A 13,164-nucleotide genomic window follows, 5' to 3' on the forward strand; every position below is an offset into this window, starting at 1 on the left:
GGGTCTCCAACCTTTTGGGAATTTTGAGTGCCTTGGGTGCCAGCTACAAAATGGCTGCAGTGGGGATGTGGCTTAAACACAAAATGGCTGCCGCATCTAAAGAGCTGGAAAATAGGACCACAAAATGGTGTGAGCATGCCATCCCTCGGTCAATGGGAGCTAAAGAAGCACCTACATCAGTCATCGCCACACTCTCAGAGAAAAGCTATTTGCGCCACTTCCTTCAGAACAGAAGGGATGGAAGTAATCAAATTATTACCTTCAGTCAAATGTGGGCATATTTAAGGAGACTTGGGGCAAGCAGGAGCGGAGCAGGAAGAGCAAACAGTCTCATGTGTATTGTGGATTTTTGAAGGGAGATTTACTGAGACCTTTTTGAGGGCATCGCACAAGGTACTGGTGGGCTCACTGGTGCCCACAGGCACTGTGTTGGTGACCAGTGTTATTGCCTGCACGGTGTATGTGTGAATGAGCCATTGCAGATTAGGCAGTGCACAAATACAATGTTCATTTCACCTCAAAAGACAATGCAATTCAGTGAAGTCAGTTTGAACATTTAATTGCATGCTATTAAATGATGTGCAAGAAGTCGATTTAGGTACAGTACATGTATGAACCAGTGCAGAAAACAGATCCACTTGTGCACACATTTCACCTTAATGCACCATTTCTGCACCAGAGAATTGGAAAGCTTGTCATTTGAGCTCATTGTTTTTCATTACATGTCAGGCCTTGTCCTCCGGTTTCTCTGCTATCCATGCCCTGCCACACCCCTCATTTGAAGAGCATCGATTGATAAATCAAATTCTAATAAAAGCCAGCAAGAGTGGCTGAGTATTGCTAAACAATTTTCTTGGGTAAATTACATGAATGTTGAAGGCAAACAGGACATAACTGATTCATGATGGTGCATTAGCAGAGCACTTAGGAGTAGTTGTGGCACTGCTGAGTGACGTGAATTGTGGGTCAGCATGGAAGAGTAAGAATATGCTTCCAAAATGACAGATCATTGCTGTCGAGATACAAGGAGCTGCTTGCATCATGACCTCTGGTTTCCTTGTTGGCAGGGCTGATTTGGAGATCACATATGGCAAAGGGCTGGATAAACTGGCCCACAAGCTCACCAAAGCGTTGGGCAAAATGAAGGTCAGGTAAGTGACATCAGTTCCCACCTAGAACCCAGTTGCTCCGATGGGGTTTTCTTTTTCCTTTGTCATGGAAAGTTGTAGTCTAGAGCCCTGGGCGTACATGAGGCTCCCATTGCTTCCTATGGCAGATGGAGCTCCAGAAGTGTACCTGGTCCTTTGCCCTTCTGTGCCCAACAATGGAAACCCGTTGCTCAACAAAAGGTCTGCCTTCCTGGCAGCCATACTTACAGTATGCTGCCTTCTGAGCTAGGCATATGTATTGAGGGGATGCTGCCACACAGATGCTGCTGCCACATTCTCAATAATAGAATGGGGGGGGGGAGGTCAGTGGAATCCCCAACATCTAATAGAATGGGGCAGCTGTTCCCAGGTTTGTCTTTTCTCTAAAATGGCTGGCACAAGTTTAAAGCCATCTTCTGTGTTTTTAAGGTGACAGTGGCTTGCCGAACAGCTGCAATTCCTCTTGCAAAACAACCGTTGTGGATTGAGTTTGATCCCCAGTTAGTTGCACAAAATGGCATCCTATGTAAATCTCCATGCAGAACTGTTAAAATGTATTGTGTCTGAGACCAGATTTTTAGCAGACGTGTTGAAGTAAGAATAAATGTGTATACTATATTTCCTTTTTCCTCCCCCCCCCTTTTTTTTTGTTTGGTCTCCATTCAGTTATATTTGCAGTGCCTGGCAATGTGTTTCTGAAGGGATGAAGTCTGCCTCCGATTTGCACAAGTAAGTACAGTCTGGTCCATTATTCAAAGTCCACTGAGAGCTGGGAGGGTTTTAAAACCTGTACAATCAACATGGCAGTTTTTATTGCCTACTCTGGGATTGCATGGAGAATATTTACTGCATTTCCCTTGGTGGTTGTCTAGCAAATAATTTTTCGGAAGGCAAATGTTAATGCAGCAGGTGTATATGTTTTATGTTCTGTGCCCAGGAAACTTGGCAAAGCCATTCAGATGGAAGCTATAAGTCCAACAAATCACGTCCTGGAGGAGCATGAGAAGAGGAAAAAAGCAGTGAGTTCAAATAACCTTGCTTTTCTGATGATCTGGTGCAATGTCTGTGCAGGTGATGATGCATAATGCACAAAGTTCTGTTTCTAAGTAAGGCTGCAGTTCTGCATCGTTAAAGTCAATGGCTTCTGATTGCTGGTGGCTTCTGGTTGCGTCAGCAGGAGCAGGATCACAACCTAAGTCTATGAGGATTTGGTTTTGCAAAGGGCCTCTTACCAATCTGGTGTGATGCTAATATTATTGTCCACTTGCGCTAAATATATATATTTCCTTTAAAATCTTTGGATTCCGACTTTCCTTAAAAGGCCCAATCTGGCTAGATTTTCTTAGGCTGTACATTGATAATGGAACAAAGCCATATTGTCTCGCCCCTCATATACCCAATCCATCACTGTGCTCTGCAGGATGCCATCTTAATAGAAGATCCATTCCAGACCTTTGTATTTCCCTCCTGTTACATATTAGGCAGGAACTATCTCTGTTGAAAGACCTTCCTTTTTCAACAAGTTGAATGAATGAATTTATTAATACAGTCACAGACCAGCGTCAACACACACAATATCACAGATCATTAAAAAATATATATCAGAAATACAAAGGACAATATGAATATAACAAGGATTTAAATATAAAAAATTAAAATTAATTATTAGCGTGCCCCCTGTAATTAACATTTAGGGGTTTGGTTTTCAACAAGTTAAGATCTGTACTGTACATGTATCTGTACTAGAACCATTTTTATATATGGAATTGTCTTTCAAGTGTTTGCATTTATTTTTATATAGGTAACTGCTTTTAATTGTTTTTTGCACTACGATGTCTCATGGTTGTTTGTTTTTTTATATAATTGTACATTTTATGGTTGTAGCCTCCCCGGGGATGTTATGGTTAAGGACAGAGGAGAAATCAAATAAATAAATAATCAAGCAAGCAAGCAAGCAATGATATGCTTCTCAAATGTCATTGTGTTTCTCTTCCATAAGCTAGATAATACAGTTGTGAAGGCAGCGGACTTGGTGACTGGCAACTGGCGCCAACAAATAAAGGCAAGTTTCCATTTTTCATCGTTGCAAAGGTACCAAGTCAAGATCAACCCCAGGAAACTCTTCCGCGTCCCGTTGAATTCAGCTACGCGAAGGGGGCTAAGAAGTGCTTGATTAGATTATGTACCATGGTTTGAAATAAAAGGCATTGGTTAGCTATGCTAGAATGCAGATACAGAGGGAGTTTGAAAAACCATATATGGAGAGGAAAGGCAGCCCCATGTGGTATCATCTGTATGAGCCTTAAACAGCAAAGGATATGTTCTATAGGTTAAATGGAGCATAGGAAGCTTCCTTACACTAGCCACTGGTCCATCTAACTCTATATTGTCTACACTGACTGGCAGTGGCTCTCCAGAGCTTCACAAATGAATCTTTAGTTGTCCTACCATGATTGAAGATGGGTCCTTTTGCATGCCAAAAAAAAAACCAAATTGTTTTTCCACTTGGCTATAGAACTTTCCTTCCCCTCACTCCCAATGGAACAACAAAGCTGTGTACCGTTTTTCTGGTGCAAGGCACCTTCCTGTGTTTCTATCAACTACAAAGGTATCCAGCACCCAAAATTTCGCTTGCAGGCATTTGAAACTGTATAGATCTGTGGTGCCCATCTTTGCTGTTCCAGACCAGGTTAACAAAGTTAAAAATGATTGTGTGTGTGTACATGTTTGCAAGTAGTTTCTGGTCGCATCCACTCTATGAATGCACATGGCTTCCCCCAAAGAATCCTGAGAACTTCAGTTTGGGGGAGTGGAGTGCCTGGAATTGTAGTTCTGTGAGGAGGGAACTACAATTCCCAGGATTCTGTGGGAGGAAGCCATGTGCTTTAAATGCACGGTGTGGATGTGACCTCTGTGACACAGGTGAAGAAGATACATACTTCCCAGGAATTCCAGCCCAGGTTGCTGTTGGTGAGCCTGTGCAGATCAGTTTGCTGCAACTGAATCTCAGTGGAGGTCTTTAGATCAACACCATTTGTGGAGCTTACAAACACAAGGATTAATTTATGTGTTCAAGAGCAGCTAGTAACTGAATGCAGCATAATGAGAAGTCCTCACTTGTCCTCTGCCTGATGATATCTCCTTTGCACCATACGCCGCGCTCGCCATTCCAAGACAATGACATCTTACCCACTGTCAGAGTCGCGCCCTAACCCCTTCCGTCAGTGAAAGACGAGTCTGGGCAGAGAACAATAATCACGACATCAAATAATAAATTGTCTATGAGAGATCCCTACTCAGTTCGATCCCCAGCTCAGCTTGAAAAATATGCAGTTTCCTTCAACCCCTCACATCCCAATTGATTTCTGTGTGTTTGGTGGCAGGCCAAGAAGAAATTAAAGGAGCTAACCAAGAACCACGAAGCGCTCTTCCGCGAAACAGAGAGCTCCCAAGCGCTGGCTTCACCAAAGACCAAAAGGAAGGTAAATCTTCAGACAGGCGCTTGCTCTTGGGTTTCTACACAGCCAGATTACCTGCCTGCAACCATGTGGGTTGTGTGTAAGAGAATGGGTGTCCCCAGGAAAATTCCCAGTGTCCCCTGGGCCAAGAGCATTAGGTCACATGATGCAGTGCAATCTCCACCACAGTAGAAGCTAAGGTAGTTGACAAATCATGGAGACAGTGTGGTGGCATGGTTAGAGGGCTGGACTACGTCCAGAGAGGCCCAGATTCCATACACTCCCAACATTTCTCTGATGAAAATTGGGACATCCAATTTTTTAAATAATAATCATAATAATATAGTACCCCACCCATCTGACAGGGTAGCCCCGACCACTCTGGATGGCTTCCAACATACGTATATAAAAACATACTGAAACATTAATTAATATAAGTTTACCACTTCTTTTCACTATCCTCCCTCTTTTCTTCTTCCCCAATCAAATCCACGCTTGATGGTGAAGCTCCGTACATGACCTTGGGTCAGTTACTATCTCTCTCCCTAGCTTATCTCATAGGGTTATTATGAGGATAAAATGGTGGACAAGAGCCATGTGTGAGGTTATTGAATTGAACGTTGGGCTATAAAAGTAGTAACGATAATAACAGCCTACTTTTCTGAAGCATTGGTCCTGCCAGGCTGCTAGATAAAATGACAAGAGTCAATCTATGAGGTGTCTTTGAGGGGAGAGGGTGACTTTCAGCATTGTGAAGCAAAGACTCATGATTTGCTACACACAAAACACAGTTTTCTGCATGTTGTCATGCACATAGCACGCTGTTAAGCTGTTGGCCTTACCTCTCCTGACCTCACAGGTGCATAAATAGAAGATAATTTGCCCCTGCCAACACGACTATGAGAACAATGCCTCTGGTGAGAGAAGTCAATCATCTTTCTCTTTTTTTAAACAACTTGCATTTATATTTTCATTTCAGTTGCTCAGAAACCTGGAAAAATCTGCGACGAAACTGGGAAAGGACGATGAAGATTACTATGACAAGAATCTAGCCGCCTGTAAAACTAGGTTGAAATGGGAAAGCACTTTAGAAAATTGCCACCAGGCAAGTCGTTTGAGGTTCTTTTCTTGTGCTGTTGTACATTTTCATTCTGACACTTCCCCTTGAATATAAACAAGCCTCGTTTCTGCACTGCCATCCATTTTTTATTTTGATTTGCAATTCAGTGAGAACAGTGAGGTACTACAGCTGTGTGTTCGAGAAGGGGGTGGGTGGGAATCAAGGTCCTGGGAGCAGAGGACTACTCTTTGAAGTTATAAACATTAAAGGGAGGAGCTGCAGATCAAAATGCAGCTCAAGATTTGAGCACATGTTCTGCAAGCCGGACGGTTCCAGGTTGAGTTCCCCAACTCTACAACTAGAAAGGCCTCAGGCTGGAGCCAGTTAGAGCAGACGACCCCAGGTGAATCAGACCAGAACTCGGAGGTATGTCCAAGATTCCATCTCTGGCATCTCTCCAGAGAAGGCTATATAAAACCCCGGAGCACTGCTGACTTGGCATATCCTCAGAATGACATAGCTTCATATGTTTGTGCATGCATTTGTCACCCCATGCTAGCATAGCAAATTGTCCCAGGGAATAAAAAAGTCAGTCCTGCAACATCCACTGGAGTTGCTTGATGATGATGATGATTGTGGCGTTCGTATGGAGCCCCCGGTCGTCTCACAGACTATTGACCCGTACACCACTAATCCACTGCCACCTCCCCGGTAATTCACTTAGTCTCAGTCAGCTTCTCAAATTAACAAAGAAGAGTGTAGTTTATTTCAGACACAAACAAACTTTAACTTTAAATGCTAGCATAGCAAATCGTCCCAGGGAATAAGAAAGTCAGTCCTGCAGCATCCACTGGAATTGCTTGATGATGATGATTTTGATTTTGTTATTTATGTCCCGCCTATGTGGCTGGGTTTCCCCTGCTTCTCTGGGGCTGCTTCTATTTCCTCGTTTCTTAAGGGAAGATATCCCTTTGGCACCAGCACACCAAGCAATTTAATCTAGCCTTGAAATTACTTGATTCTCACCCATCTCAAAAGAGTGGAGGCTCACACAGAGCCCCAGTTGCACCTAAGCCAAGCTTATGAAGTAGCAAACATTTGGGCTCTTGGAGAGGAGATCCCAGCCTCTTTGCTGGTGATCCCTGGTCATTTTTGCTGCTGTGTTGAGCTCAGTTGTACTTTGGCCTAGTGTATTGCCTGGGGGTGGAAAACAGCACTCACTGCCAGGACTATGACACGGCTTGGGAGAGAGGCTCAGAAGCGTCATTGAATGTGACCCATGGGGTCAGTGTGGACGTTTACCCCCATGGCAAAATCTGTAGATCCAACAAAGCTGCAACATCTGGTTTGTCATAGACAACGTTATAATCTGACTTGAAACGTAATGAAATGTAATTCATCAAAGAGGCTTTTTAAAGAAACACCCTCCCACCCCCCAAAAAAGCACCAGCATCAACAGATTGGCCGTAAATTTCATACTCAATCATTTCTTTTCTAGAAGCAGAAATTTAATTAAATGCTGTTAAGCATCACCACCTCCACAGAGTTACTGTATTTTTAATCACATGCTGAGTTCTGCTCCAAGCCTTTTAGCATTCTTCAGCTAAAGGAACACCTACATAAAAGAGACGAAGGGTGCAATGCAGCCAAAGCAAAACACTTTTAAACCCGGTTGATTTCAGTGGAGGGAGAATCATGTGCTTCACATGTGTGCCTATGGCTGTTTGGGTGCACCCTTTCCACTCACAGGGGTCCTAAGTACTTGTGTGATGTAATGAGTAGGTTGATAGTAGGGACACGGGTGGCGCTGTGGTCTAAACCACTGAGCTTCTTGGGCTTGCCGATCAGAAGGTTGGCAGTTTGAATCCCCACGACGGGGTGAGCTCCCATTGCTCTTTCCCAGCTCCTGCCAACCTAGCAGTTTGAAAGCATGCCAGTGTAAGTAGATAAATAGGTATCACTGCAGAGAGAAGGTAAATGGTGTTTCCGTGCACTCTGGCTTCCATCACAGTGTTCCGTTGCGCCAGAAGCAGTTTAGTCATGCTGGCCATGTGACCTGAAAGCTGTCTGTGGACAAACTCCGGCTCCCTCGACCTGAAAGCAAGATGAGTGCCGCAACCCCATATTCGCCTTTGACTGGACTTAACCATCCAAGGGTCCTTTACCTTTACCTAGGTTGATAGTACAGTGGTACCTCGGGTTACATACACTTCAGGTTACAGACTCCGCTAACCCAGAAATAGTACCTCGGGTTAAGAACTTTGCTTCAGGATGAGAACAGAAATTGTGCTCCAAATAATAATTCTAGCATGACTAGAAACCATGGATGGAAATTGCAGGGCAGGTTTTGGGGGACATATTAGGAACACTTCCTATTGGTAATGCTGTTCAGCAGTGGAGCAGATTGTCTTGGGATGTGGCAGGTTCTCATTTGCAGGAGCTATTTTTGCATAGTCTGGATTGGGGACGGGGTTCCTCTGGTGGCTCTGTGTGCAGCAGACCAATCTAATCCTTGCAGATTGCCCATTTTGTGTGGTAATGGCTTCCTCCCTTCCTTTAAACAGAGCATCCTAGAACTCGAAAAGGAGCGACTGCATCTTCTGTGCAATACATTAAATTGTTACAGCCAGCATCTTTCCAGTTTGGCACAGAACCTAATTGCGGTATGTAATATTACGCTTTTTTACCTCCAGTGGTTAGAAAGTTTGTTTTTAAAAAGGAGCTGTTTCCAGTTCAAGAACGTTGTTTTGCAAAATGAACTGGCTCAGTTCCAGTTCATCCAAATGAACCTTTTAGTTCATAAAAAGTTCATCCTTGGCATACATTTTTTCAGCATTCAGAATGTTACCAGCCAGTATGCTGAACCAAAGTCCAAAAGCAAATCGGAGGCCACACACAAGTAATAAGATGTCTGATAGACAGAACGTAAGCAGGTTAAACTTTCCCCATAATTGTATTTCCATACTAGAAGACTTACTCTGTTTTATTTCTGCCACCTACACAGCTGTTAGAGGCACAAAGCATCACTGTTGCTAAGGAATCCGAAAGAAGGAATGTGAGGCATTTCTTTCTTCTAACCTGAATAGCTTGCAGCAAGAAGTACAGGTGCAGGGACAGGTGCAGGAAATGCCTCACATTCCTTCTGATTCCTTAGCAACAGTGACAGACTTAGTGTCTTTAGCAACAGCCTAATAAGCCTTAGACTGTTCCTGCCACATTTAGCTTTGCAACTTTCTTTAGAAATGTTTGGTCGATTTTTTTTTTAAAAAATGAAAGTTAAGAGTCCAGGCCTCCTGCTGGGGGATGGCGAGGGCAAAAGTAATGAACATGAAGATGAACTATAAACCATGCAAAGTTCTACCCCCAAACTGAACTTTATTCACCTTTAGAACACCTGACATTTACAAGTACTACTTTCAGGTGTAGTTCAGAGATTTTTGAACTAGTTAGTGAACTTTGTTCAATGGGACTAATTCATTCCAAGCACTGTTCACTTCCATCTAAATACTATTAGAACTTCTTTTCATATCGAATCTTGTTTGTCCTGATTCTAGTGCCACACAAGGCTTCATGATGCGGTCAGTGAAGTTGATGCACACAAGGACACACAGATGTTAGGAGAAGAAATGTCCATGCCTGCTACAGAGACCAAGCTGGAGCTGTTATTAACAGACTATTATGTAAGTGCACTACTGAGATGCTTGTCATCATGACGGGCAATGTTTGTATGGCAATAGGAACTGCCTGCTAGGGCTGGGCGATTTATCGATATATCTTTCAAACCCAGTTTGAAGTCCATATCGAGATATCAGTTTCATAGTTTTTGACCTGGCAATGTATCGTGAATAAGGATGTTTGTGTGTGTGCTATGCAAAAATCACAATGTAGGAAAAAGCATGGAACCAACCAATGCTTCTCTTGATTCCTGCAGCCTGTTAGCTCTGCTGGCTCAGCTCTCCCCCGCCTCCTTCAGGGAGCAGCGAACCACAAGAGCAGTGGCCAGCAAAAACCACAATGCAGTAAAAACTGAAGCCAGCCAGTGCCTCTACGTAGCTCCATCCTTATTTCAGACATCATGACATAACAGTATATCGCAATGTTTAGCCAATGCTATATCACAATGTTGAAAACAAGATATCGCCCAGTACTACTGACAGCTGTAGGAATCTCTGGAGGAAGTGTAATGGCATGCCTCTTGTTGCATTCTGTGTAAACTATAAAACTGAGAGCCAGCTACCCAGTAGTAGGCAGGTTTTGCTCTGATTTCACCAGTGCCCAACTGCGGCACTTTACTTTCCCTGTCAGGGTGAATGACACAATTTGGCAGAAAGTAAATGGGGGAAACAATTAATATGGGAACTGAATAGATTTCTTGCCACCCGTGATCCCATTTCTCAAGATTGCTCCCATCTGCGTACCTCCAGCCTCTTCTGTTCCTTAGGACTGCTCTTACCATGTGTGTTGGCCCGTTCAAGTGTACGATTAGCACACCAGTACTTTGGTGGCCCAGATGAGCATGCTGGCCCTGTAGTCCAGTGGTAGAGCATCTGTATTGCACAGGTTCAATTTCTGGCATCTCCAGCTAGGGATGAGAATGTCTCCTGTCTGCAAACCTGGACACCCTCAGCCAATCATTTGTGGGCAAAACTGAGCTAGATCATCCTATGCTCTGACCTAGTACAGGGCAGCTTCTCAAGGTCCTATGCTGGCATGCTAACATTACATATGAATAAACCATGGTACGTGCATTTTACCGTGACTGAGCACACACGGAATATTCAGGCTTTACCCATGGCCCACATCTTGTAAAAATCAGGAGTGTGTTGCAAGAGTGGGACAAAACATTGAGAAGCGGCCTGTGTATTAACAAACAGATACTATGAAAATATTGATTTGCAGGTTGCAAATAGGTTGGTGATTACCTGAACACTGTTTTGTTCTCTCTTGCAATAAATGCCATTGCAACCATGTTCAGCTCATAATGCAAGTTCTAAATTAACACCCCAAATGTAGAGCATCTGAAGCAGTCAAGCCACATTCTAGATCCTTAAAAGGGCTTGTAATATTTTGGCGCCACTGCTGTTTTTGCTTCACAAAGGACTGATCACAAATCAACGGGTGCTGCCAGTGCTTTATCCACACAGAGGAAGCAGGTGACATAAATCAGAAACTAGGGTCCACAGGGCCAAAAGCCACAGCGGGTGCCTTCTTGACTATTATACTTTCTCCTGTGACTGTCTGTATGGGGGAATCCAACATCATGCAATTACTAAGCTATAATACAATAGCAACAGAGAGCTGCTTTTTCAGCACTGTCGCTTTGCATGCCACTTAATCACAAGGTTTTATTGGCACAGCAATTATGCTTATGCATTGCAAAAGCACAATATGATAAGCAGAACTGGAGTATCCAAATAATGGATCTGGATAAGCTTATTGTCTGTAACTATTATTATTCAACTGAGCTGGGAACATATTTCAATTTTTTATGTGTCAAAGACTTTGCGGGGGAAACTATAGGGCTTTGTTCACATGTACACACACACACACACACAATGGGCAAGCATCAGAATTCCAAGGTAATTACCCTGTTCATTAGTTTTGGGGGCCAGACAGAATCAGAGGTGTGTTAAACCTTTCACTGATTTTTAACGAACCTTCTTTCAAATAATCTTTCTGATAATATCTCAGAAAACTAGAGTCTTGGACAGAATATACAGGTTTAGTGCTTGCTAATCTCTACTGCCTTCACCTGTGATTGCCAGAATACCATGAGACCCATAAATTCTGGCTGATAGGACATTCACCTTCCTTTTCTAAGAAAATGCTCTCGGGGTCTTAGTGCTTTGATGGATCGCTGCCTTGCCTTAGAATCAGAGAATTGTAGGGTTGGAAGGGACCACAAGGGACCATGTATTCCAGCTCCCTGCAGTGCAGGAATCTTTTGCTCAACTTGTGGCTCAAGCCCACAACCCTGAAATTAAGAGTTGTATGCTCTACCAACTGAGCTATTGCTGTCAGTGTTGCTTTTTTTAATCTGAGACTAAATACTGAAACATTTTGTGGTGCATGAAGCCACGGTGAAGTCAACCATGTTGTCACTTGGACTTGATTTGTGCAAACCATGCCAGTGTCAACACTCAATGTGTGCTTGAGTTTAGAGTAGTACCAAATTCAGGCTTCATTGTACTTCTGCACTTCTAATAAACACCTTCCTGCTTGGATGCATTTTTTCTTTTCCATCTGAACTGCATGTCTAAAACGTGGGTTTGTTTTCCTGCAAAAAGGAGGAAGATGCTACGAGCCTCATCGAAAAAGAGAGGAGGCAGGCTTCCATCAAAGCCAAAGTACTACGTGTTCAAAAGGACTTGGAGAAGGCGTTACAAGACAAAGCAGGTGCCTTGAAATGCCGCCTGTATGCCTTGATATATTGGGTGTTATCATTCAATCCTTGACATTGCTTCTAGAGGAAACTGGCCTAGACAAGAGTCCATAGATTGATAGACTAAAACCAATTCCCCTGGAATCGAAGACAAATGTGTAAGGAAGCTATGTGCATTGTTAGCCCTTCAACACACAGCTTATTTACCTATAAAGGTAAAGGTACCCCTGCCCGTACGGGCCAGTCTTGACAGACTCTGGGGTTGTGCGCTCATCTCACTCTAGAGGCCGGGAGCCAGCGCTGTCCGCAGACACTTCCGGGTCACGTGGCCAGCATGACGAAGCTGCTCTGGCGAGCCAGAGCTGCACACGGAAACGCCGTTTACCTTCCCGCTATAAAGCGGTACCTATTTATCTACTTGCACCCGGGGGTGCTTTCGAACTGCTAGGTTGGCAGGCGCTGGGACCGAGCAACGGGAGCGCACCCCGCTGCGGGGATTCGAACCGCCGACCATGCGATTGGCAAGTCCTAGGCGCTGAGGTTTAACCCACAGCGCCACCCGCATCCCTGTTATTTACCTATACTTATTTATAAAACTTCTTACCCGCCCTTCAGCATAAGATTCCGGGGTGGAGTTACAATAACAGAATATACAGTTATAAAAACAGATAAAACCATTACAATTATAATGCACACAAAAGCGTTCCAAATGGAACAGTGCAGTGTACAAAACAGTATGAGATGGTTCCACAAAACAGCTTAATTTTTAAAGAGCAGGGGAAAGAGATCTCTTTAGCCCAATGTGAGAGCTGTACAATGAAGATGCTAGATGCATCTCTGTGGAGAGGTACAGTCGTACCTTGGTTGACAAACACTTTAGCTCCTGAATGTGGGAATGTTTAGGGATGCGGGGGAGGATATATTGTCTAAGATATCCTATCCCAACTTGTCTTTACAAGTTCAACAAAATCAGCAGTTAACATTCCCCTTTTTTAAACACACACACAGCAGATAGCTTGCTCAGACTCGTTAGAGTCTCTGTAAATATTTCCGGGTATTTTCCCCATTTAATCTCTCCTAAAATTAGACGCTACACCGTCTTCTGTAAAGTATAAA

General features: G+C 43.6%; 1 protein-coding gene across 4 annotated transcripts in view; it reads left to right on the forward strand.

Annotated features, from left to right (window-relative positions):
* NOSTRIN (nitric oxide synthase trafficking) overlaps positions 1–13,164 on the forward strand; it is a 29,096-nt gene that overhangs the window by 9,253 nt on the left and 6,679 nt on the right. For 3 of the 4 annotated variants that reach the window (XM_083496815.1, XM_083496816.1, XM_083496814.1), the window contains exons 3-11: positions 1,068–1,151; positions 1,815–1,877; positions 2,086–2,167; positions 3,148–3,210; positions 4,532–4,630; positions 5,586–5,711; positions 8,231–8,329; positions 9,221–9,346; positions 11,954–12,062. In XM_083496815.1, coding sequence (XP_083352941.1) covers positions 1,068–1,151; positions 1,815–1,877; positions 2,086–2,167; positions 3,148–3,210; positions 4,532–4,630; positions 5,586–5,711; positions 8,231–8,329; positions 9,221–9,346; positions 11,954–12,062 — 851 coding nt within the window. Of the gene's footprint in view, positions 1–1,067; positions 1,152–1,814; positions 1,878–2,085; positions 2,671–2,861; positions 3,211–4,531; positions 4,631–5,585; positions 5,712–8,230; positions 8,330–9,220; positions 9,347–11,953; positions 12,063–13,164 lie in introns of all 4 variants that reach the window. The other variant, XM_083496817.1, reaches the window with a different exon arrangement.

Source organism: Podarcis liolepis (genome assembly GCF_965112155.1).
Source record: "Podarcis liolepis genome assembly, chromosome: 1".
Lineage (NCBI taxonomy): Eukaryota > Metazoa > Chordata > Lepidosauria > Squamata > Lacertidae > Podarcis > Podarcis liolepis.